The sequence below is a fragment of the Gopherus flavomarginatus genome, chromosome 10 (genome assembly GCF_025201925.1).
Source record: "Gopherus flavomarginatus isolate rGopFla2 chromosome 10, rGopFla2.mat.asm, whole genome shotgun sequence".
In the NCBI taxonomy this organism is placed as follows: Eukaryota; Metazoa; Chordata; order Testudines; family Testudinidae; genus Gopherus; species Gopherus flavomarginatus.
In genome coordinates, this window is record NC_066626.1 from 34,924,473 (window position 1) to 34,949,492 (window position 25,020).

The 25,020-nt window shown below is 39.7% G+C and overlaps 1 protein-coding gene across 4 annotated transcripts in view; it reads left to right on the forward strand.

The window, feature by feature from the left end:
- The window catches only part of NCKAP1 (NCK associated protein 1), a 122,308-nt gene that overhangs the window by 57,388 nt on the left and 39,900 nt on the right, over nt 1–25,020 (forward strand). For all 4 annotated transcript variants that reach the window (XM_050916398.1, XM_050916399.1, XM_050916401.1 and 1 more), the window contains 6 exons: nt 2,589–2,685; nt 2,872–2,978; nt 5,861–5,993; nt 14,846–14,927; nt 16,142–16,200; nt 23,183–23,328. In XM_050916398.1, coding sequence (XP_050772355.1) covers nt 2,589–2,685; nt 2,872–2,978; nt 5,861–5,993; nt 14,846–14,927; nt 16,142–16,200; nt 23,183–23,328 — 624 coding nt within the window. The remainder of the gene's footprint in view (nt 1–2,588; nt 2,686–2,871; nt 2,979–5,860; nt 5,994–14,845; nt 14,928–16,141; nt 16,201–23,182; nt 23,329–25,020) is intronic.

The following is a 25,020-nucleotide window of genomic DNA, read 5'->3' on the forward strand; positions in this document are numbered from 1 at the left end:
GAGGAAAGCCATATTGGTTAAAAAAAAAAGGTGGTTTAGAGCAGAAATGAAGGCAGCTATAAAACGTGTGTGTGAGAAAGAAAGAGACAGACAGACAGACACACATGGAAGAAAGGTGAAGTTGATAGTAATGAATATAAATCAGATGGTAAGAACTGTAGAAAATTGATAAGAGAAGCAAAGAGAGACGAGCAATCTGTGGCCAGTTGAGTTAAGGGCAAAAAGGAGTTTTTAAAGTGTATTAAGAACAAAAATAATCCTAACAATAGTATTGGTCTATTACAAGATAGAAATAGTAAAATTATTACTAATACTACAAAAAACACAGATATTAAATATTTCTGTTCTATACTGGGGTGGGGGAGATGAGATAATCTAATCATATAACTCTTTCCATTTCACTAGTTTCTTAGGATAATGTTAAACAGCAGCTACTGAAGTAGCATCAGCTGGTCTAGGCAATTTGCATCCAAGAATGTTTTGGGTTTTTTTGGTTGGTTGGTTTTTTTCCTTTTCTTTTTAAAAAGCTGTCTGAGGAGCACACTGGACCATTAATGTTGATTTTCATTAAGTCTTGGAGACCTGGGGATGTTTCAGAAGACTATAAGAAAGCAATGCTGTGTCAATAGTTAAAAAGAGTAAACAGGATGACCTCTTTAATTTTATGCCTATCAGCCTGACATTGATCCCAGGCAAGATAACTGAGTGGCTGATACAGGAGTTGATTAATAAATATTTAAGAGAGTAATATAATAAATGTCAGTCAGCTTGGAGATGAGGAAAATATATCCTGTGAAACTAACTTGATGATTTTTTTAAGGAGATTTCAAGTTTGGTTGATAAGGTAATATTCTTAGACTTCTGTAAGGCATTTGCCCTGGTACTGCTGTGACATTCCCCAGGGTACAATCTGGACTGTTAAACCACTATGTTCCCTGTAGCCCCGGGTGCCTTTTACACTGCTTTGCTAGTGACAAGCAACCTCTCAAGGCTCTGCTCACACACAGCCATTAGCAGAGTTATGTTAGTGTTCTCCCAGCTACTCATGAACAAGGCAACACCCACAAATGCCCCAGCCTTGCATGCCAGGAATGTGTCTCTTACACTGCTCAGGACCCCTCCACTCCCAAACAGAGTAATCTCATTAAAAGTCCATCATTTCATCAAAGGGAATGATTATGTACCAGCTTTTTTAACCTGAGTAGAGATTCTTCAAACCCTTAAATCAAAACACAAAAATAATAAAAGAAGTTTATTAACTAGAGAGAGATTTTAAGAGATAAATAGCAAAGGAATAAAAGTCAGAATTGGTTACAAAAGATAAACACTCAGGCTATTTCCTAAACTTTAGTAATCTAAATAATAATTGAAAGCAAAAGGATTTCTCTCACCCAAAACTTTCAGCAGTCCATACTAACTGGAAAGCCTTCCAGTTAGGACCACTCCCCCCTAGTTCAATGATGGTTCTCTGTCTTTCAAACAGTCCTGCTACTGTGAGGAGAGGTCATATATAGGTCTTATTTTATACCCTCCTCCTCTCTTTGAGGAATACGCCATGAAACCCTACAACCAGGGGCACCTCTCCTAAGAACAGAGCGGATGGGAGTCTCTGTGGGTCCATGTCCAGCCACAGATGATCAGAGGCAGCCTGAGGACCCAGATAGTCACAGAGCAGGTGTGGGGTACGTGTGGGGGGAGGGACAGAGTGCTGCCATTGGCTCATAGCCCAGAAGGGCAACAATAGAAGCCAATTGAGTAAAGCGGCACCCCGAGTGATTCTTTGAGCCTTCCACTCTTAGCTGTGCTTTGACCTTTTCTGCCTCCCAGTCTGTAGCTAAAATCTACCTCAAAATACCACTCAGTTTATCTGAACCTTGGGTTAACCAAAAATTAGATGTTCCCCACGGCCATTCAGATACATAGGAGCATATCATACTTAAGACCCGTACACTGGTTATCCTAATAGCCATCTACAGGTTTGGTTTTTAATGGCAAATTAGACTTCTAAAAACTCAACTTTTTTTTTTTTTTCATTTTAAGACCCAAATACCTGAAAATAATTTCCTGCTATTTTTCCGTGAAGCACAAAATTCAGTGGGGATGTAAGACTTTATAAATAATACATCATCAAGAAAACCATGGCAGGTAGTTTATACCCCAAATCTAGATTTATTTAACAAAAATAAATGTTCCAATTTCCAAGGGACAATTTTTTAAATTTATGCATTTCCCCCAGCATTTTTTGGAATCTCCACAATAGAGCATTGCTATGCTAATACATGAGAACTCAAAGTAACTAGCTAGAAACCTGAATGAAATACAAATTGACAAGTGTGAGTTGTGAAGAGTAGATTGTTAATAAACTTCTCAGTGATTTAAAGTGTTAGTAATTGAGGTGACATTTTTATTCTGACCTGTGTTCTTTCAATTACTGAATTGTCTTTGAAGTTGGTGAAATATGAACTGTAAATTTTAAGACCAAGACGCTTAATTTAAAAATAAAATTCTTTCCCCAAACCCATTTTTATAGTGACTCAGAGTAGATATTGATAACTAATGAATTTCAATCTTCATTTTTTTTAATACAGTGGATCAATGCATAGAGAAAGACGCAAGTTTTTACGATCTGCACTGAAAGAACTAGCTACTGTCCTGTCCGATCAGCCAGGCTTGTTAGGTCCCAAGGTAATTGCAGTAGTTATTTTTGATGGGTATATAGTCTATTACATTTTCTTTCAAACTTCTTACAATAAGCTAATTTTTAACATATCTTGGAAAAAATGCTACTTTAAAAAAGGCAAAATCTGGTAAAAAGGTAAACATATATAAGGTATTTATTTTAGGAACTAATTCATATTTTTTCTCTTCCAGGCACTTTTTGTATTTATGGCGTTATCATTTGCTCGTGATGAAATTATTTGGCTTCTTCGTCATGCAGATAACATGCCTAAAAAGAGTGCAGATGACTTCATAGATAAGTAGGTTAATGATATTTAGTGTGGTACTTTAAATTTTTATGCAGAATTAACAAGGAAAATATATTTGAATGTAAGATGACCTGTGCAGGAATCATTGTGGCTGTATGCATGAATTAGCGCTGTTCAGAAAAGTGGAAATTTCAACTTTTCATTGAAATACTAAAACCTGAAATTTTAGCCAAAAACTGGAACTTTTTGATGATAACTTAAAACTTTTGTGCAAAAAGCTGACACTTTTCATGAAAAATTTAGCTAAAACCCCAATTTATCTTGGAAACAGTTCAGATGGAAAATTTTTGACTAGCCTTGGTTTATGTAAACCAGCTGCTTATACTTTTTGTTGAAGCAGTGTAACAGAAAATTATATGGATATAAACTAGTTTTAAATTTACCTTGCATTGTAAAATTACTAATACCCCAATCCTATGGAGAAGTTCAAGTGACTAATGTTAAATCAGATAGCACTAATCCAGTTGTACAAAGTGCCATATATAAACAAGCAAGGTGGCCGCAGGATACCTGGATAAAGAAATGATTCTGGTGGACTGTGGGGGAACAGCGCCAGCTTCCTTTAGTAGCCAGTCCAGGAACTTCTCTCAGTCTTCAAGTGGACTAGCTACACTGTGAATCTCTTCTCCCACAAGAGTAAAAACTGAATGTTAAGTTCCTTGAAGGTCTGCTGTCAGTAGAGCAAGCTAACCATGCATCTCTTCACACCAATGAAGATTGAGCTTTCTGTGCTGTACAACTGGAATAGGAAACCCTGTGATTCAACCAGTGATCTATTCTCCATCCACTGGGGAGAGTCAGCTGAGACATCCCATACACTTGATTCCATAGGTTTTGAGAGAGAAAACTGGACAAAATCTGATCCTAACTACACCATGCTGGCACCATTTGCTGTTAATCCTAATATTTTTCTTTCAACAAATTTTACATGCTGACTCTGTATAATACTAGAAAAACTACATGTAAAGGATTGGTTTATGAAAAGAAAACTCCTGACAATATTGGCTGTCAGATCTCTTCAGTGCTAATACCAAGAAGGGTATCCACCTTAATTTTATTACCTTACCTAGGAGAAATTACCTTGGTGTGTACAACTTAATCCTGTGCCATCTGTGGTATGCAAAAACCCTTTGCACTCAGCGTTTGAGGAGCCATCAGAGGCCCTTCTGTGGATGTTGTCCATTGTGTGTGGCACCCCTCACTATGCAGATCTGAGGGCAGTGGAGAACCTGTTTTAAAGCTCATGCTGGGTAATTCTTGCATGGAGATTAATTACAGTGCTGAATGGACTCACGTTCCTTTTCTCAAATCTTTGTGTCCATTTACTTGTTTTAGGTAACCATTCGTAGTGATTGTTACCTCGGAAAGGAGCGTGGGGAGTTTCCTAATGCTCCCTCAATAAGGTGGCTGTTGGATAATCTCTAACTTTATTTACAGGCTGGACAGTAGTTTTCCTAGAACCAGAAAAATTACCATTAACATACCTTGTGTTTATCTTACTCATATGTGCCATAACCTAGATTTAGTCTAGAATTTTAAGGTCCTAGTTTAGAATTTTAACTAGTTACTTCGCGATATGGCTTCTGCAGGTCAAGAGTTTTTTTGTTCTGTTCAGTAGCTCCAAGTGTGAGGAGAGGCCTTCATATCCTAGCAGAGTGACTCCATCATATGTATTAAAGTAGTATACTAAGCTCCTTTTGGGTGTCCAGACACCTTCCACCAGAAAAATCACTGTCTTTTGGGTAGAACAGAAAATCTCTATGGATTAAATCTACCAAGTAACTACCTGGCAATCAGTTCACCGCTTCATTTGAAATTATTAAGTGAATGTTTAGCACATTAACAGATACGATTTTCAGACAATACTGGGAGCCATAGTCTAAGGCTAGGTCTGTGCTAAAAAATTAAGTCTATCCAGGTCCATCACTTCGGGAACATTGAGTGACGGATAAGACATCTAATTTTCAGGGGTAGACAGTGCTAGGTTGACAGAAGAATTTTTCCATTGACTTACCTACTGCCTTTTGGGGAGGGTGAATTAACTACGCTCATGAGAGAACCCCTCCCATTGCTGTAATGAATCTCTATAATGAAGCGCTACAGTGGTGCATCTGCGGTGCTACAACTGTGCTGCTGTAGTGTTTCAAGTGTAGACAGACCCTGAGATGGTGCTGCTCCTTCATTGTATAGTATCACTCGTGGGAACAGCTAGGCATAGCCTGTTTCCAGTCCAGTGAGCATCCAGCAGATAAGGAAACTTTGATCTTATCTTGTAAACAGATTTATTTTTTAGTAGGGAGAACTTCCAGTATGAAAACCTCACCATTGTAATTATTGTTTAAGTTGTGTTTCACAGAATTAATCAATTTGATTAAAAGAACAGGAGTACTTGTGGCAGCTCAGAGACTAACAAATTTATGCTCAAATAAATTTGTTCGTCTCTAAGGTGCCACAAGTACTCCTGTTCTTTTTGCAGATAAGACTAACAAGGCTGCTATTCTGAAACCATATGGACATTTAAATTGGGGTGCTAGTGGGAGAGGGAGAGCTTCTTTGGAAAATAGAGTTTGATCTAAAAGCATTCCTTTGGGGCCAGAGCTTCATGTTTTTTACCCTTTGGCCTCTTGGTGTCCCTTCTTACAGAAACTCTGATCTACAAGGTGAGACCAATAGTTTCTTGGTTTTCCCTGCTCACTGAAAGACTCTAGTAAATAATGTTTTTTAAAAGAAAACAGTGAAAGCTTAAAGCCAATAAACTATTTTAAATCCTTTGTAAACAAGTGTTTCTAGTGGAGAGGGCTCTATCTTAACTTCTTTCACGAAGGGTATGTTTTTGTATTTGTAAACTTCTCCTTTTTTTTTTGCTTCCTAAGGCACATAGCTGAACTGATATTCTACATGGAAGAGCTCAGAGCTCATGTGCGAAAATATGGACCGGTGATGCAGAGATATTATGTGCAGTATCTCTCAGGTTTTGATGCTGTGGTCTTAAATGAACTTGTGCAGGTGAGAGGTTGTTTGTTCATTTGTTTTTATAAACACATGTGCAGGTTTGCCAAAGAGCTTGTTTAGCTGTTGTCTCTGATGTGGTATTTAGAAAAGCATCTCACTTTGTATAAAACTTTGATTGCTGCATTTGTGCTGTTTAAATAATAAATATTGCAAAATAAAACAAACCAAATTAGTTCATGGTTCAGCTTCGTGCTATAGAGATTGGACTTTGATTACGTTGTTAATGTAAAAAAAAAATGTAAATTCTGTTGCATTTGGTGAAAAAAATCTATTTTCTCCTAAAGGTACAAACTGAAATAGGTTAAGATTCCTGGCTGTGTTCTTTCGCCAACTGACTGGCAAGAACGCCTGTAGCTTCAGAGTTGTAAAACTGTTGAACCATTTCGCCAGTGCATAGTACATTCCTGCTTCTGTCAGTGTGAAAAAGGAACTGACAGGATCTAGACTATGCAAATACTTTAGGTTTTCAGCTGTATTTTCAGCATTTCTCAACAGTTCCCTTGACTGTTTTCGTCAGGAATAATATTCTTTTGTGCCTTATTGCTTCTGATCTCACTTTAAAATGTTTATATGTATTTATTTGTCCACACAGAGCAATAAAGCTTGATGCCTCTAGTAGCACTAAGATAGTCTTTTTTTCTTTTGTGATATTTCTTCTTTATAAGATCTCCGGGAAGCAGCACAGTGCCCTCAATTGCTGCCCTGAGAGTAGTCATAAGATGTAGTTTATCAGCATAATGGAGACACCTTGGCCCATACTACTTCACAAATATGCTGAATAGAAGGGAGAGACTGACTGACTGGAGCCCTCTGGCTCCCCTTATAAGCTTGCGTCCATCCATCCACCCACCGATAGGTACCATAACTACGCTAGCAACATTTCATGATCAGCAGTATCAAAGACAGTTGACAGATCTAATAATCTTTGTGAATTCTTGGTGCTTGTCCATTATCAGCAAGAAGCTTGCAAATTATGCTGGTGGACTCTCACTCACACGCCTACCACTAGATTGGCCAATGTGAAGGAAATCTGGGACTGTAGGTATTGTTACAAGTTGCTTTGCCGCAATCTTCTCTATTCAGCTTCCCCTCACAAAAGAGATGAGGTGATAAGGATTAGTGAGAGGTGTGTGTGGTGGTTGGGGTTTTTTTGATCGAGGGCCTGATGTTATGCTTTTGTATTAGCTTGAGGGTCATTTTGCAGCAGGAGGAAAGGACTTCACAGTTATTGTAAATATGGAAGCACTCACTATGAAGTGGAAAGTACAGGCAGAGGGATTCAGTGCTTATGTCACTAATAATCCCTCTTCACAAAACCGTTCCCCAAAAAGATCTTGTATATTCTTTGGACACTAACAGACCCGGTATTCTAAAATGTGGTTACAGTTCAAGTACAGTGAAATCCTGGCCCCATCTATATCAAGAGCAAAACTCTGATTGACTTCAGTGGGTTCTGAGTGTCATACCAATGTTCTACTTCAGAGAGCAAGGAGAGACATTTTGTCGTCTTTGTTGGGAAATTTTAGGTGTGGAACTGCAGATGTCTCAAAAGAAATTTCTGACTGCAAAGGAGAACATGCTCACAAACTTCACTGATTCCTTCCCATCTCAAGGGGGTGGTTGGAGCTACCTTCAATATATGGACCTCTTTGCAATACCTCTACCTACTAAGTTGCTGTTTTTTTACACGAGAAACAGCCTTGTACCATGGAGGTGGACATTGAGATCCATGGATATCTTTGCTATTTCATAGGGAAGGACTTTTACATACACCTTGCACGGTTTCATAGATAAGAAGCCTGGCCAATCTGAGGATAAATGTGTGTTCCGAGATGCTGATAATGCCTTATCTGAGAGAGATCTGTTTCTCATCCCTACTGGATGTGATCGTGCTCAGCCCATTAGGTTGAAGGTTTCTCCACATTTGATGATATATCACCTGGGCACATCATCTCCCAAGTCATAGACTCATAGGTCAGAAGGGACCAATATGATCATCTAGTCTGACCTCCTGCACAAGGCAGGCCACAGAACCTCACCCATCCAATTTTATAACAACCCCTAACCCAGGACCGAGTTATTGAAATCCTCAAAATTGGTTTGAAGACCTCAAGCTGCAGAGAATCCACCAGCAAGCGACCCGTGCCCCACGCTGCAAGGGAAGGCGAAAAACCTCCAAGGCCCCTGCCAATCCGCCCTGGAGGAAAATTCCTTCCCGACCCCAAATATGGCGATCAGCTAAACCCTGAGCATGTGGACAAGACTCACCAGCCAGCACCCAAGAAGGAATTCTCTGCAGTAACTCAGTTCCCATCCCATCCAACATCTCCCCGCAGCCCATTGAGCACACCTATCTGGTGGTAATCCAAGATCAATTGCCCAAATTAACGGTCCTATCATAACATCCCCTCCATATACTTATCAAGCTTTGTCTTAAAGCCAGAAAAGTCTTTTGTCCCTACTACTTCCCTCGGAAGGCTGTTCCAGAACTTCACTCCCCTAATGGTTAGAAACCTTCGTCTAATTTCAAGTCTAAACTTCCTAATATCCAGTTTATACCCATTCGTCCTCGTGCCTACATTAGTACTAAACTTAAATAATTCCTCTCCCTCCCTAACGTCAACCCCCCTGATATATTTATAAAGAGCAAGCATATCCCCCTGCAGCCTTCTTTTGGCCAGGCTAAACAAGCCAAGCTCTTTGAGTCTCCTTTCATAAGGCAGGTTTTCCATTCCTCGGATCATCCTTGTAGCCCGTCTCTGAACCTGTTCCAGTTTGAATTCATCCTTCTTGAACATGGGACACCAGAACTGCACACAGTATTCCAGATGGGGTCTCACCAACGCCTTATATAACGGTACTAACACCTCCTTGTCCTTGCAGGAAATACCCCGCCTGATGCATCCCAAAATCGCATTTGCTTTTTTAACAGCCGTATCACATTGGCGACTCATAGTCATCCTGCTATCAACCAGTACCCCAAGGTCCTTCTCCTCCTCCGTCGCTTCCAACTGATGCGCCCCCAACGTATATCCAAAATTCTTATTATTAATTCCTAAGTGCATGACCTTGCACTTTTCACTATTGTATTTCATCCTGTTTCTATTACTCCAGTTTACAAGGTGGTTCAGATCTTCCTGAATAGTATCCCTGTCCTTCTCCGTGTTAGCAATACCCCCCAGCTTCGTGTCATCCGCAAACTTTATTAGCACATTCCCGCTCTTTGTGCCAAGGTCAGTAATAAAAAGGTTAAATAAGATCGGTCCCAAAACCAATCCTTGAGGGACTCCACTAGTGACCTCCATCCACCCTAACAGTTCACCTTTCAATACGACCCGCTGGAGTCTCCCCTTTAACCAGTTCCTTATCCACCTTACAACTTTCATATTCATCCCCATCTTTTCCAATTTAACTAACAGTTCCCCATGCGGAACCGTGTCGAACGCCTTACTGAAATCTAAGTAAATTATATCTACCACATTTCCTTTATCTAAGTAATACGTCACCTTCTCAAAGAAGGAGATCAGATTGGTTTGACATGATCTACCTTTAGTAAATCCGTGTTGCAATTCATCCCAATTACCATTGACCTCTATGTCCTTAACTACTTTCTCCCTTAAAATTTTTTCCAAGACCTTACATACTACAGACGTCAAGCTAACAGCCCTATAATTACCCGGATCACTTTTATTCCCTTTCTTAAAAATAGGAACTACATTAGCAATCCTCCAGTCATACGGCACAACCCCCGAGTTTATCGATTGCTTAAAAATTCTCGCTAACGGGCTCGCAATTTCACGCGCCAGTTCCTTTAATATCCTCGGATGGAGATTGTCCGGGCCCTCTGACTTCGTCCCATTGAGCTGTTCAAGTACGGCCTCTACCTCAGTTGCGGTAATATCCACTTCCATATCCTCATTCCCGTTTATCATCCCTCCATCATCGCTAGATTCCTCACTAGTCTTATTAAAAACTGAGGCAAAGTACTTGTTTAGATGTTGGGCCATGCCTAGGTTATCCTTAACCTCCATTCCATCCTCAGTGTATAGCGGCCCCACTTCTTCTTTCTTTGTTTTCTTCTTATTTATGTGGCTGTAGAACCTTTTACTATTGGTTTTGATTCCCTTTGCAAGGTCCAGTTCAATGCGGCTTTTAGCCTTCCTCACTTTATCCCTACATGTTCTGACCTCACCAAGGTAGCTTTCCTTACTGATCCTGCCTTTCTTCCACTCCCTGTAAGATTTCTGCTTTTGTCTAATCCCCTTTCTGAGTTGCTTGCTCATCCAGCTTGGCCTACAACTCCTGCCCATGGTTTTTTTCCCCTTTCTTGGGATGCAGGCTTCTGACAGTCTCCGCAGCTGCGACTTAACGTAATTCCAGGCCTCCTCCGCATTTAAATCCACTAATTCCTCCGTCCAATCCACTTCCCTAACTAATTTCCTTAACTCTTTAAAATTAGCCCTCGAGAAGTCGAAAACCCTAATCCCGGATCTACATTTGTTTATCCTTCCATCTAGTTTGAACTGAATCAGCTCATGATCACTCGAACCAAGGTTGTCCCCTACCACCATTTCTTCTACGAGGTCCTCAGTGCTCACCAACACCAAATCTAAAATGGCATCCCCTCTCGTTGGTACTTCAACTACTTGATGAAGAAATCCATCCGCTATCACATCCAGAAAAATCTGACCCCTCTTATTCTTGCAAGCACTCGTCCTCCAGTCTATATCCGGGAAGTTGAAGTCCCCCATAATCACACATTTCCCCTCTGTGTTTACTTCATTAAAGACATTAAAGAGGTCTCTATCCATATCCCAATCAGATCCCGGCGGTCTATAGCACACCCCAAGCACTATCTCAGGAGAAGCTCTAGTTGCTTTTTTACCCAGTGTGATTTTTGGCCAGACAGACTCTGTCTTATCCATTCCATCGCTTCTTATCTCGCTACAGTTAATTTCATCATTGATGTACAAGGCTACTCCACCACCTTTGCCTTTCTTCCTGTCTTTTCTAAACAGCACATAGCCTTCAATACCCGTGCTCCAGTCATGAGTACTGTTCCACCAGGTTTCGGTTATCCCTATAATATCCGGTTTCACTTCCTGCACCAGTAACTCCAGTTCCTCCATCTTGTTACCTAGGCTCCTCGCATTAGTGTACAGACCTTTTAATTTTCGGCGTTTGGCGTCAGTGACATTCTTTCCCCCGTCGTGCAGAGACCTTCTACCACCAGCATCACCCGTTACTCTGGTTTCTACTCCACTATTCCTCCTTGGATCAAATCTTGGGACCGCAAGGGTATCCCCTCTCACTTTGTTTACTTTCCTCTCCAGGTCATATTCCAGTGTGGAGATGTCCCGAACATCTCCCAACCATCTCCCCCAACTTCCTAGTTTAAAGCTCTCTTGATGAGGTCGGCAAGCCTCCATCCTAGAATTCTATTTCCCTCCTTGCTTAGATGAAGTCCATCCTGAGCGAACAGTCGTCTATCCGTAAACGCTTCCCAGTGACCGTACATCCCAAAGCCCTCCTTATAACACCACTCCCTGAGCCATCTGTTGATCGCCATAATCTTGTCACTCCTTCGTCGCCCCGCTGTAGGAACCAGCAGAATCCCACTGAAGATCACCTGAGCCTCGATTTCTTTGAGCGTCTTCCCCAGTCTGGCATAGTCCTCCTTGATACAGTCCAGCGAGTAACTAGCCGTATCATTCATTCTCACATGAAGGATAATCAACAGATTCTTTCCCGCTCCCGCTAAGATCGTATTCAGCCTCAGGTCCACATCCTGTATCTTAGCCCCTGGCAGACAGCACACCCTTCTGTTCTCCCGATCAGGTCTAGTTACAGGCCTGTCTACTCTTCTCAGTAAAGAGTCTCCAATAACGTAGACTTGCCTTTTCCTGGCGACAGTGCGATTCTGCGGTCTATCCCCCACAGCAGCTGGCTACAATTCCTCTCGATTTGTATTCGCCCTTACAATCCTCCTAGGGCTCGTACTTGATGTCGCCTCCATTGACTCCTCCCCTCCTTCTGCAGGACTAGCTGCTCGCCTCTTCTTCCTCGCCCTTTCTCCTTCAGCAGCCTGCTGTGCTCCATCTTCATTTCCCAACTCAGCAAACCTGTTCCTGAGTTCTATTTCTCCATCGCTGGCCCGTCTTTTCCTCTGCCTGGTTCTCCTAGTCACATGCTTCCACCGTCCACTTTCCTCACCCAGCAGCCCCTCCTCAGAGTCCTTTGGTCCTGCTTCTATCCGCTCGTCTGAGCTTGTCCCCTGTGCCTCATCATGTGTGTGTTCCATCATCTGCTCAAATCCCCTTCTAAACTCAGCCAGAGTTTCCACTTGCATCTCCAGTCCCCTTACCTTTTCCTCCAGCAGCTCTATCAGGCGGCACTTCATGCAGATGAAACTCCTTTCAGGTGCCCCCTCTAGGACCATGTACATGCCGCAGCTACTGCATCCGGTCATCCTCAGTGTGTCTGCACCTGCTACCTCCGCCTCCATCGTATCGTTCCAACTCTGTGCCTGGCACTCCACGCCTCACAACGCACCGCAGGCCACCAACAAGTCCCTGTCTTCACTAGCTCCTGAAAGGGTAGAAACAAAGAGGTTCAGTGCTTCAAGGCAGGTGCCTCAAGTTCTCCCATCTGCTCAAAAGGAGTTTGTTGAAGTAAATGTAACTGGAGATATGAGGTTCTTCACTAGTGTCATATCTCTTGCCTGTAAGGACAAGCCAGTAGGGCAGAGAATGCAGACATATCACAAGAAAATTCCATTTATTTTGTCAGAGTAGCTATACCTAAAATACGAGTGGCCATGCCTGCAAACCAGAGTAGTAGAGCATGGATGGCTCCAAACTCAGATCAAAGAAGCCACTGACTGACTGACTGATTATCTATCTATCTATCTATCTATCTATCTATCTATCTATCTATAATATTTATAATTATAGTGTGTGTTTATATTTGGAAAGTGACTTTCACTCATCATTGCCAAAGGCATGGGGAGACGAAGCAACAGAACTCAGAATCAGACTTCACTATGTGATTCTTGAAGGCTAGGATCCTGTCTCTTTTGGATAGTGTTAAATATGCTGATAACATTCAGCAAATGATATTTCCAAAGCAAAAGGCAAAGCAGACAAGTTTTGGGTTTATGTAAAATAACTTGCCAGGAATAAAATTGGTATCACATGAAAATTGTTTTGTTTTTAAAGCTCAAAGAAATTGGAAATTAGTATGATTAATACAATATTAGTCAAATTATTTTCTTCACCTAGAACATGACAAAGGTATGTAAAGGTGATCTACTGTATTTAGACTATACTCTTGTGTGACCAGTAGATGGAGCTCACATTTTGCTAATCTGTACTTCCGTCCACATGAATACATTCATTTCTTATTTAATTAGATTGTTACTTAGTGTGTGTTAGATTGTAGGTTTATAGTTAGGTTGAATGTGTTGTAAATTCTCTTTTAATTATTGAACTTAATACTGTAAAACAATAAAAATAACTCTCATTTACATTTTAATTTTTTTTTTATATTGTGTTATTTAAAACTAAGGGAATACTTGGAGTTACTGATTTGGAATGATTTATTTGCTTCTAGCAATTAAATACCTGCTTTTTGCTGCTTATGTATGTTCCACCTGTCATCAGATCATCCTTCTCTATCTGGAAAAGTTATGACTATAAAAGTTGTACCCTTATTTCTTCACATCTGCATGCTCCAGAGTGATGGTATAGATTACATTTTTCTGAATTTGGCATCAGTGATCAGTGAGAGATGATATCCTAGACGCAGTAAATGACATTTGAGCTCCTTGTACAAATGTACATTAAGATGAGCCATGAAATGAGGAAATGATCATAATAGCAGGTTGAGTCTTGGGGCTAACTACTTTTAGTACCAGAAACAGAGGGATAGGTTGAAATCATTAAGTGGTGAGATCCAGTATCTTTTGAAACTCCAGGTTTGGAAGAAAACCCAAGAATATTGACCATAATCAGAACTATATAAAATTACTATTGTGGTTTAGTAGTCTTCCATTGCAATATGGTCTTAGCGTTTACAACAACTGCTATCTCTGTGAAACAATACTTTTTATATTGTCTGAAAATGTCATATCTCATCTTCCAAATGGTATAAATCAGTGGTTTTTTACCTTTTTTTGTTTCCGGGCCCCAACAAAATTTCAAATGGAGGTGTGGACCCCTTTGGAAGTCTTAGATGTAGTCTGTGGACCTCCCGGTTGAAAACTACTGGTATAAATCCCATCTAACTGTCAGTTTATGAACTGTTAGATGTGGAAATCATAGTTGAAGTGGGATTTAATGGGAAGCAAGGTGGTGAGCTAGTGTGATCATGTGTTTAATAGTCTGTCTTGCAGCTTGCCTCATCTGACTTTTGCATGCAGAGAGCTCAGGTGGCCATCTAGATCAGCAAAATACTAGGAACAGAAAAATGTGTAGTGACTATTGCATGAATGACTAGGCTGGAGAGTGTGGAGGCTTTTTACCTAGAAAGCTCGTAACAGTGCACTCTTTACTAAAGCATTGCGTAATCCCTTTGCAGCTACATAGGGTTGTAATATTTTTTTTTTCTCATCACTAGCTGAGGACAGCTTGGAAAAGTTTACTAGTTCCAGTTTACTGGTTCCAGAACCACTTGCACCAGTCTCCTGTTAAGGCTGCCTCTAGAGAGATTGTTTTCTTGTTCTTAAAGTTAACTTTTTAAAAATAAGTTTTAAAAAAAACACTCTGGTGTGTATTTACTAAATTTGTGGGTTTGATTATTCTTGATATTGTTTCTGTGAAGCAATTGATGTGTTTCCATTGTTTTAGAATCTTTCAGTGTGCCCTGAAGATGAGTCAATCATCATGTCCTCCTTTGTAAACACTATGACTTCTCTGAGTGTGAAACAAGGTAAGGCTGTTCAGATGAAGAGCTCAAGCAAAAGTCAACTGAAGCTCAATCTCTGTTACCTTGAAGCTCAGGCTTTCTGGTGTTTTAGGATCAGAGATATTTTTTCTAAATCCCATTCTGCATGATGGCTGCTTCTCTCCATTCTACTTCCTCCTGTTTGCTTTCTGTTGTCTTGTATAACCCCGTCTGCTTGATACATCAGTGCACATTCAGCAAAGGGAAATTTACTGGAAGGAATCCTGCTCCATGATTTTCAGAAATTAGTATTCAAGTAAGTTTCACATTGCTGTTGCTGACACATGGTAAATGGGAATGAGTGTACCTGGAATCTTAAGCAGGAGTTAAACACTTACATCAGACAAAATGCGCTTTCATTGCTGCTGCACATACATTATGTCATGGTGTTCCACTGGTTTCAGTGAACAGAATTTGGATTGCCACAACAGAGCATCAAAGTGATTAAGTGAAAGAGGAGGAAGAAAAATGGTGGGATAATAGAATGTTGAAAGTATTAAAAATTACTTTGTCTTCTCTGTAAAATGCACAGTGGGCAGAACATCTTTATTGCCCAGTGGGCATGTCAGGGCAATATCATATGGTGGTATGTCAAATTTTATGTAGTGGTATGTCAAATTAGACTACAATAAATTCAGTTTCTGGTAGGCACGTTGTTAACCTAAGGGACTCCTTCAGTTTAATCTTTAGTTACCATTGTCGGTGCACACAATCTAGGGCAACCGTGTATTGTATTACTGCTTTTCTTACAATGAGGGGACCAGAGTCCATTCCTTGAGAGGCAACTTCACCTGTTAAGCTGTGAGGAAGAGGTCTGCAAAGCAGCTGTGTTGTCCTTATACATTTACCAGGCTTAGGATAGACACACAAGCCTTTGCAGTTGTAGCTTTGACAAAACTGTTGTGGTTTTTCTTGTAGTAGTTGCACTTTTTTTCATTTAAAGTGAGTGTTTATTCATAACTCATACAGATAAATGCTTTATCCACTCAAAGGCAATTTTATTCCCATGATCATATATGCTGGATTGGAATAATTTTTAGTAAATTATCAGACCAAATCTAACCTTATTCTCCTAAAGAAAGTGGTCACTAAGAGCCTTGTTATTAAAATTGTCCTTAAAAAAATGCGAGTGAATTTTTGTGTTCATATTTACTCTTTAAAGTTTTTATTTTACAGTCTGTATTTTTTTTCTGATGCAGTTGAAGATGGGGAGGTGTTTGACTTCAGAGGAATGAGATTAGATTGGTTTAGATTGCAGGTAAGTTTTAAATGTGTGTACTTTTGCAGGTATGTTGTAAGGAATAATTTGTTTTTAAATTATTGCCTATTTAACTGTGTTTATCTTGCAAATGTGTGACAGATATTCAAAGGAGGACAACTTAATATAAATAAAATTTAAGAGGATAATCCATTGGCTTATTTTATTTTAATTCTTTTTATATTTTCTGTGTGTCTTTGTAAATACCTAATACAGTTAATACTGTTTATAAATCAAATATACCGAACACAACACGGTACTGACACCTGAATACACCACACAGTACGCTGGTATTTGATTCAAGCAAAGGAATTTATAGACTTTTTTTTATAGTGTAAGAAAATAATGCAATGTATTTCTATCTGATAAAACTGTTACTTTACATTAAATTACATTACACAGTGCTTCACAAATGGAATAAGCCTTTTCCAGGCAGGAAATTTCTGCTCTAGTTTGAATTTATTACAGATCAGAAAGAAAATCTTAGAGTTTTTAACTAAGAATTAAAAACTGAACGCTCAAGTGTCTAAATACTTAACGCTGTAGTGTGGCCAGCTATATTAACAAGGTGCCAGTGTATATAACTGTATTATGTTCCATTGCATTGCTCCTTGATTGCTTTTGAGATAATCAGTATAAATGGCATAGCTCGTACTATCTTATTGGTTTTCACATAAATATCAGCACTAGAAATTCAACCCTGGATCTGAAAGTTGTGGCTTTCTGGCTCTTGCATTATCACCAGTGATACAGATTCCTCAAGCTAAGTTCTGATCTTCTTAACACTTGTACAATTTTTCTCTTACATGAGTCTGCACAGATGTAACTAATGGCAGAATTTAGCCCTACCATTAGAACTTCGTTAACAAATCTGATGCTTGAACCAAAATAGAATACAGCACTCTGAATCCCAGTAATATTGGCTCTGCAGTGCTAACAGGATTAAAAAGTAATTAAAACTTTTTTGTTTGTAGAGTAAGTAGATGCAATTCTGAATACACACAGTGAAGCAAATCTGTTGAATGATTGCTGTTTTTCATAGTCACTTGCCAATGTATGGCCGCACTTTTCATTGTCTTTTATCACACCCATAATTGTAGTAGACCTCAAAGTACTTTTAAAAATGTAAATTTGAAATACAGACTTTTTATAGGTAGAGCTTTCCCTTCCCTGAAATGTGACATCTGTTTAAGCATCACATTGCAATACCGCATAACCATTTAAGCGAGAAAGCAAAAAATATTGTGTATTGTTGACATGGAAGAATATTTAGATAGGTAAAATGAAATTTGGCATAGACATGGGTTTTTAGCAAAATCACTATAGACCTCCAAATATTGAGAATAATATTCCAAACCGCCTGTTCTTGAGTGTTTTATTGCAAAGAATACTCAAGCAAGCTTTCCTGAGCAAAATTCCAGATTGTCAATTGGCAGGCCAATCGTCTTTCTGGGAAAGTATTTTTAAGATACCATAAAGAGCCTGGTTTTCCTCAGCTGTGCAAAGAAGCTGTAAAAACAGGATTGGAAAAACATGATCTCCCTTTTCATGTAACTGTTTTTCACAAATTGAACACATGCACCCAGGAAATCTTTGGTACACATGTAATGTGACTGAAATTCTTAAGTTACCTTACTCGCATGTAACATCTGAAACAGTAGCAGAAAAACACATTTTTATTGGTAATTGCAGGGAGCTGCAGCAATATTTGTTTTAAAAAGAACTGGAAGGTCTCTTCAACAGAGAACATTAGTAGCCAAATCTGAGGTATTAAATCCTCAAATGAACGATCTTTGTTGTGATAGAAATAAGAAAACATCTATTTAAAAAAAATTAACTTTCAACAAAAATTGATTTGCGGAGGTGGGGGAACCGAGATTTCGTTATTAGTTAAAATTAAGCATAAATCTGAATACCTTTACATATCAGACTCTTATCCTGTAGTGCATTAAATGGAAGAGTGCAATTTATTTTTAAATATAAATTGAAGCTAATATAAGTTGTAATAACTTCTGAGCCATTGATGACAAATAGTTCTTGCCTTGCATTTTTTCAGCACTTTTCTGTAAATGAATTTCATACAGGCATACTGTAAATCCTGCTTTGTAACTTACCCTTTGCTGATATGAAAAAAGAGAATAACTGTGCTCAAGAGGGCACTGGCAACTTGAAATTTAGTAATGTCTAGTTTAAAAAAAAAAAGTTAGATTGTTACTACATCTTTTCCTGAATTTCCATGTCAATTTTTATTTAATAATTTTTCTACATTTTACAAGTGTCTGTCTCTCCAATTGCTGTGTGAAAATACATACAAACACGCAGCTTATGATCCAAAAATTGCTGTGGGCTGCACAAACTAAGGAAACTGAAAAATAAAGAAAATTAATGTTTCTCTCATCTTAGTTATAGTAATTGTTGTGTACTTTATAACAATAGCAAAAACAAAGCAGGATTTACCGTTTCTTATTTTACTGTACTAAGATTAGACTACATGTATAGAGTTAAAATGGAAAGCAGAAAAGAGTGATTCAAGAGATTTTGTTGGGTATGGTGATTAGATAAGCAGATTTTTCCTAAAGCCACTACATATCAAATTTTCCATAAAATATCTAAGTTGAAATCTTGGCCCCACTGAACTTCCTGGGAGTTCTGCCATTCACTTCAATAGAGTTGGACTATCACTGCTAGCATGTTAAAAAGGACAGTACATGACATTTGTTAAAGCTTTTAAACCTTTTTTTAAAATTCTGATTATAGCTACCACTTAGAAGCACAAAACTGAAGTATTTTTTGCCACCCATTTGTTTTTCATCCATCAGTCACTGATATGTTATTAGAAGACTGTTCATGAGTACTATGTCTTTTTGTTTTTAAGAAGTGAATTGAAGCATTTGTTTAAAAACTATACATCAAGAATTAGATAGAAACAACAGAGAAATACAGGAAAATTTATCAAGTTAAATTTTGGGTAAATTAGCCTTGTCTTGGCCCACCTATGCTTTTTTTAAAATGGGAAACTTACAGTAGAATCCTAACTGGGATTTAAAATTGTAAGATTTATTTAATAGCTGGAGATGCAGGAGAGGATGATTGTCTCCTACCCTCTTCAGTCTTTGCAGAGTCAAGCTGCTTTTTTGCGTCTTCAAAGCTGTTCATGCCTCCACCCGTCCGTACATTTCTGCTTCCATCTCTTCCTACCTGCCCCTTCAAGCTTCTTGGCTGATTTCACATTGTTTCCTCATCTCACAGTACCACATGCACCTGGAGTGGCTTTGCAATAAAATGTGTGTCTGGATTCTTCCTTCTGCTCTTTCAGAATCTTTGGAAACTATTATGCCATGAAGCATTCTATGTTGTGTTGTGCTGTCATATTCATTCCTGCCTTTAGATTGTAATTTCTTCAGGGCAGGTACTTCTATTTAGCACAGACCGATCTTGCTATTAATGCTTTGATCCACTGTTGCATTTCTAGCTCCTATATCCACTTCTTGATTGAAGGCAGGACCTGCAGGTGGTATGCTAATAACATCTGGAAAGAGCAGAGCTCCCGGAATTAACGAAACACGGTCCAAAGACTAAGCTGAGATACGATTTTGGCTGAGATGTTCCCTCTGCTTCTACTAATAAGCAGGCTTTCAAATGGGCATTGTTCAGATTCTTATTACTTGCAAGAGATGGGTTTTGCAGAGCCCAGGTAGCTGCCGGTTTATGCAGGCATGCAGCAGGAAGTGAGGTTGAGCCTCTGATTTTTTAAACAGTTTCAGTCAGGGACTGCTGGCAGATTTCGGTCCAGCTGTTCCTCTTATCTGCTCCTCTCCCTACATCTGCAAGAGAACATGTATAGTTAGTAGGAAAGAGGTTCTTGGTCTGTCAAAGGCTTCTCGTTTCCGATTCTTAGTGTGGCTAGATGAACCAATCGTGTTAGTTTGGATCCCACTGTTAGGGTGACCAGATGGCAAATGTGAAAAATCAGGACAGAGAGTGGGGAGTAATAGGAGCCAATATAAAAAAAGACCCAAAAATCGGGACTGTCCCTATAATATCGGGATATCTGGTCACCCTACCCACTGTAGGTGTACATGTACTTGATGTGTGCGAAGTGGGCTATTTTGAATCGCAGTGTCCATCAGGGCCGTGCATGCAACCTGTGTCTTCTCGTGCAAAGGCATAAAGGGCGATTTGACTGCAACTCCTCCCTTAGTATCTTACCACCTGCGGCGATGAGACAAAACCCAGCAAACATCTGACCTACTACTCCTACGGAGCTTCAGACTCAGCAGTTTCCAAACTATTTGCTGAAGCAAATTTATCTTCACCCTCCTTGTTTTCGATCTGTAAATTTCATCTTTTTCTCCCCTCCCCCTGCCCCCAAAAAACCTCCCATCCTCTTCATTCAGTTTTCAGTATTTATAGCAGGGATAGATGCCTTGGGCTTCCCACCATGGCAGACTGCAAACTATCAGGGTTTAAACCCTGCCCAACACAGGCCGGACTCATCCTCCTGGTTAATGGCCACAGTTGGCGATTTTTCTGGTTCAGGGGAAATAAAACTCGATTATTTAAAAAATATTAAATTGAATGTTTTTAAATTTTAAATTAAATATGGATTTATTTTTAAAAATAAACCTCTTTAAAATTAAATTTGTAATTGACAACCTGTGTGAATTTACTATAACCTATTAAAATGATTTGAATTAAGAAAGAGATGATAACTATCAGGATTGTTTGCCGAATATAACTCTTTGGGAGCTACCATGCCTCATTCCATCAGGCTAGGCCCAGTATCACCTCAGACAAATGGATGTTGGATATCATCACCTATTGTTATCCCATCCATTAGTATATCCTCCTAGCTCTACTCACCTCACTTTCCAATCCCTCTTCAGGGACCTCTCTCACAAGCCTTAAAAAAAAAAAAAAAAAATTTTAAAAATGCAATACTTTGCAAACTCTTCTACAGCTCCTGTGTAGAGTAATATAGGAGGAGAGGGTTTTATTCCTGGTAATTCCTTATTCTAGAGAAGAAAGGGAATCTTCATCTTATCCTAGACTCAGAAGACTGAACAGATATATCTATATATAGATAGATATATAGATAGATATGCCTCCTCAGATTCAGGATAGTAACACTTGCCTTCATCATTCCGTCCATGTCTACCCATACTTGGAAGACTGGCTAATCAGAGGCGGATTACAGCAGGAGGCAGCAATGAGCCTTGAATATGCTGTATCCCTGTACATCTGGCTGGGCCACCTAATAAGCTAGGAAAAAATCACTCATGCCATTGCTGATGGTAGTTAGCAGGAGCCCAGATCAACTCCAGATCAGAAAAAAATATATCTGCCCAGGGATTGGTTCCAGTCATTACAAGCACTCATATTCTAGTTAATGAACTACCATCAATATCTTATGTCCACTAGGAATTTACTGTGTGATAGCTAATGTACGTTAGTTATGCTATAACACACACTTTTTTTTCCTTCTTGCAGTAAAGACAAAGCCTATCTTGAACCAATTGGTCATGCTATAGTCTCTCACCTACCCATGGGTAGTGATTGGGGAACGGGGGGTGGACATAGAGGGGCATCCCTCGTACTGGATACATCTCAGAGGTGATGCGTGAGGAGAGGCGGTGCCCAGATTTCTCCCATAGTCTGCTTTCTCCTCATGGAGGAAAGTGGAGGAGGCAGGGCGAGCAATGACACAAGGCATTCTGTGCTTCCTGGTCACTGTGCCCACGTGGGCTGTGTAAGGGGAGGGCAGGGAGCAGCTCCTGTTGACTTACCACACAACCCATGTGGGGAAACTGACCAGCAGGCACAGAGCACCTGGAGTTGCTGTTTGCCCCTGCACCCTCTCATTCTAATGGGAGGCATAGAGGAATGTTGGAGGGAGGGGTTAGCCAGGCGTTCTCTGGTAGCAGGTCAGTTTCTCCCTCTTGGGCTGTGTTAGGGGAGAGCAGGAAAGCTGTGACCTAGGAGAGGCAGGCGGCTTAACTGCTTCCCAAGCATCTGCAGCGTACAGCCCAGGTGAGTGACAGCGAATTACTCTTGTGGGAATTGGAATTCTGCGCCTGGTTCAGCTGCTGGGGGGTGAGGGAGAGGACAGGATTTCTTCTTCCCCTGGGACAGCTGGGTCTGGGTCAGACCCACCCCCAGGAACCTCTGTGGCTGCATGAAGCACCGCATCCCTCCCCTGCTTCCTGCCTCCATCACTTCTTAGCTGCAGCGAGGAAAGTCACTATGGGGAGCTTGGCCCCCATCCACCCAACACCCTTGCATCCAGACGCCCCCCACACACACACAGAACTTTCCCCACTGAGCCCCCTGCACTTGATCTCTACCCTACCGAACCTTTTCTCCTGCCCCCCACCCTCAAAACATACCTATGCAGCTACCTCCAATTCACTCTTGGTTTCTATGCACACCCCGCTTCCATATTTCTTAGCCCATGCTCTTTTTCCTATGCAACTTGATATCTTCTCACAGTCTAGACTCTCCTCTCCAACAAATCTGATTTGTTAAGAGAAGAGGCAGAGAAGTAGATGCATACCGTCTTGTAGCCAAAAGTATCTTAGCAGTGGCTATGTGGGAACACTCTTTCCTCTGCTGTGAGAGTACCGCTTTGGTCCAGAAACTTACCCCAGTGTTCCTGTCATACCATACCTTCAAACAGGAAATCGTGGCAACACCTTAATATGGAAATTTGATTGTAAAGTGTTGTGGGTTCTAAATTTAAAAAAAAATGGGACGGAGGATGAAACAGGTGTTTACTCCAAGCTTTGATATTTTTTAAAAGCATAGGTCATATATATGGTTCAGCCACTCTTTAAAATTACATTGGACTGAAGAGAAGTTTAAAGAAGCATTAATAACTTTTATACGCAACTACATATCCACATTAACTCTCACTGAGTTAATTACAAATATAAGAATCTTGATGTTACTAAACTATTGTCCTTATTCTGTTATGTTCTTACAGGCCTACACCAGTGTGTCTAAGGCTTCACTTAGTCTTGCAGACCACAGAGAACTTGGAAAGATGATGAATACAATTATTTTCCACACAAAAATGGTAGATTCCTTGGTGGAGATGTTGGTGGAAACATCAGACCTTTCTATATTTTGGTATGTCATTAATTTGGCTCTAGAAGCTTTGTCTTTATAACTTTGGTTACTTTAAGCCTCTTACATGTGCAGTTTTTAAACAGCATATCATCTAGGAAGATCCAACAATGGGAGAGTGGATGATAGTTCCTGATTTTCTGTTTACAGTAATTTTCTACAGCAGTGATTTTGTGTGTGTGTGTGTGTGTTCGTTCCTCATTGAAAATCCATATAGCAGGCGTATGCTTTGATTCATTCAAAGGACAATAGCAGTCTCCGTGATTATCCATCATTTGCGTAGCTGATATGGAGTTTGCCCTTCAACATGTAAGTTTCTCAAACAAAGCTGATAAGCAGGCAATAACTCTACTTTTTATTTACTTATTTATACATTTGCAGTACATTTATCATAAGGATCCTGACTAATAAATATATTAAACTATATAAAATTCATCAATCTGTGTCAGCTAAAATAAAAATACCCTCTCCTCCCAAAGTAAGCTGTATTTAACCCCATAATACTTTATAGTATTTAAAAACAAAATCCTTTGTTCAGAACAGTAGTATATGTAAGTTGGAAAAAGGCTTTTCACCAGCTACAGATTGTAAATTATATTTCACCCTGTTTTAACTGAGAAAGAGTGCTTGCTTCTGCATTATGGGAGCCAAATAGAAGACTGTAAATCACTTTTATTCCTGCCTTAACAGTTTCAACTTCAGGACTCAGTTTTACCCTCCAGGTCCATTGGGAGCTAACTGGAGCAAATCTGGGGGGTGATGTTCAAGAGAAGGGGAAAACAAGGCATTTTTCTCTGCTATAAAATCAGTCTGGAGTCAAGTGCCTGGTAAAGAATACATTTTATCAGGTGTCCAAAACTTGGACTTGAACTGGTGCTTCAAACCTTGCACGTCATTCAGCAATTCTTTTATTCACAAAGTGTTAATTAGCAATAGCTATGTTCAGTATTTATTTTTGTATCCCCCACCCCCACCCCAAAAAGCCAAAGTGCCTAGAATTAGCACTGAAGTTGAAGCAAAATTTTGATTCAATAGCAGAAGTTACATTAGAAATGCTTTATAGATTTTAGGAATGAAAGGAACCATAAGTCATTTTCTAGTCTGACCTGCATAACACAGGCCATAGAACTTCTGTGAATTAATCTCTGCTGTAAGCCCAATAGTTGTGCTTCAACTAGAGCATATGTTTGAGAAAATCTCCTCCAGATTTTAAAATATCCAGCAATGGAGAATCCAGTACAACCAGTGGCAAGTTGTTCCATTGGTTAACTACCTTCACTACAAAAAATGCGTCTCTTGTTTCTAGTCTGAATTTATCCAGCTTCAGCAGTTAGCCATTAGATCTTGTACTTTGTTGGCTAGCTTGAAAAACCCTCTGTTACCAAATTTCCATTCCCTATTTAAGTACTTATAGACTTTTATCAAAGATAATATTAAAGGATGACTTGATCAACTAGAGTGAGCTCCTTGAGAGTATGTCTTCACTGCAAGTGGAGGTGTGATTATAACATGAGTAGGCATACTTGTATTAGCTTAAATCTAGCTAGCACCAGTAACAGACAATGCTATATTCCCCTCCTCTTTTGCCCAGTTAGTCCTTCCTAAATAGGTCATAACAATTTATTTTTAACATTCCAGTCTTGCAAATCTTTCTGCCAGGTTTCAGTAATTAACTAGATTGACTTTATGCTCATA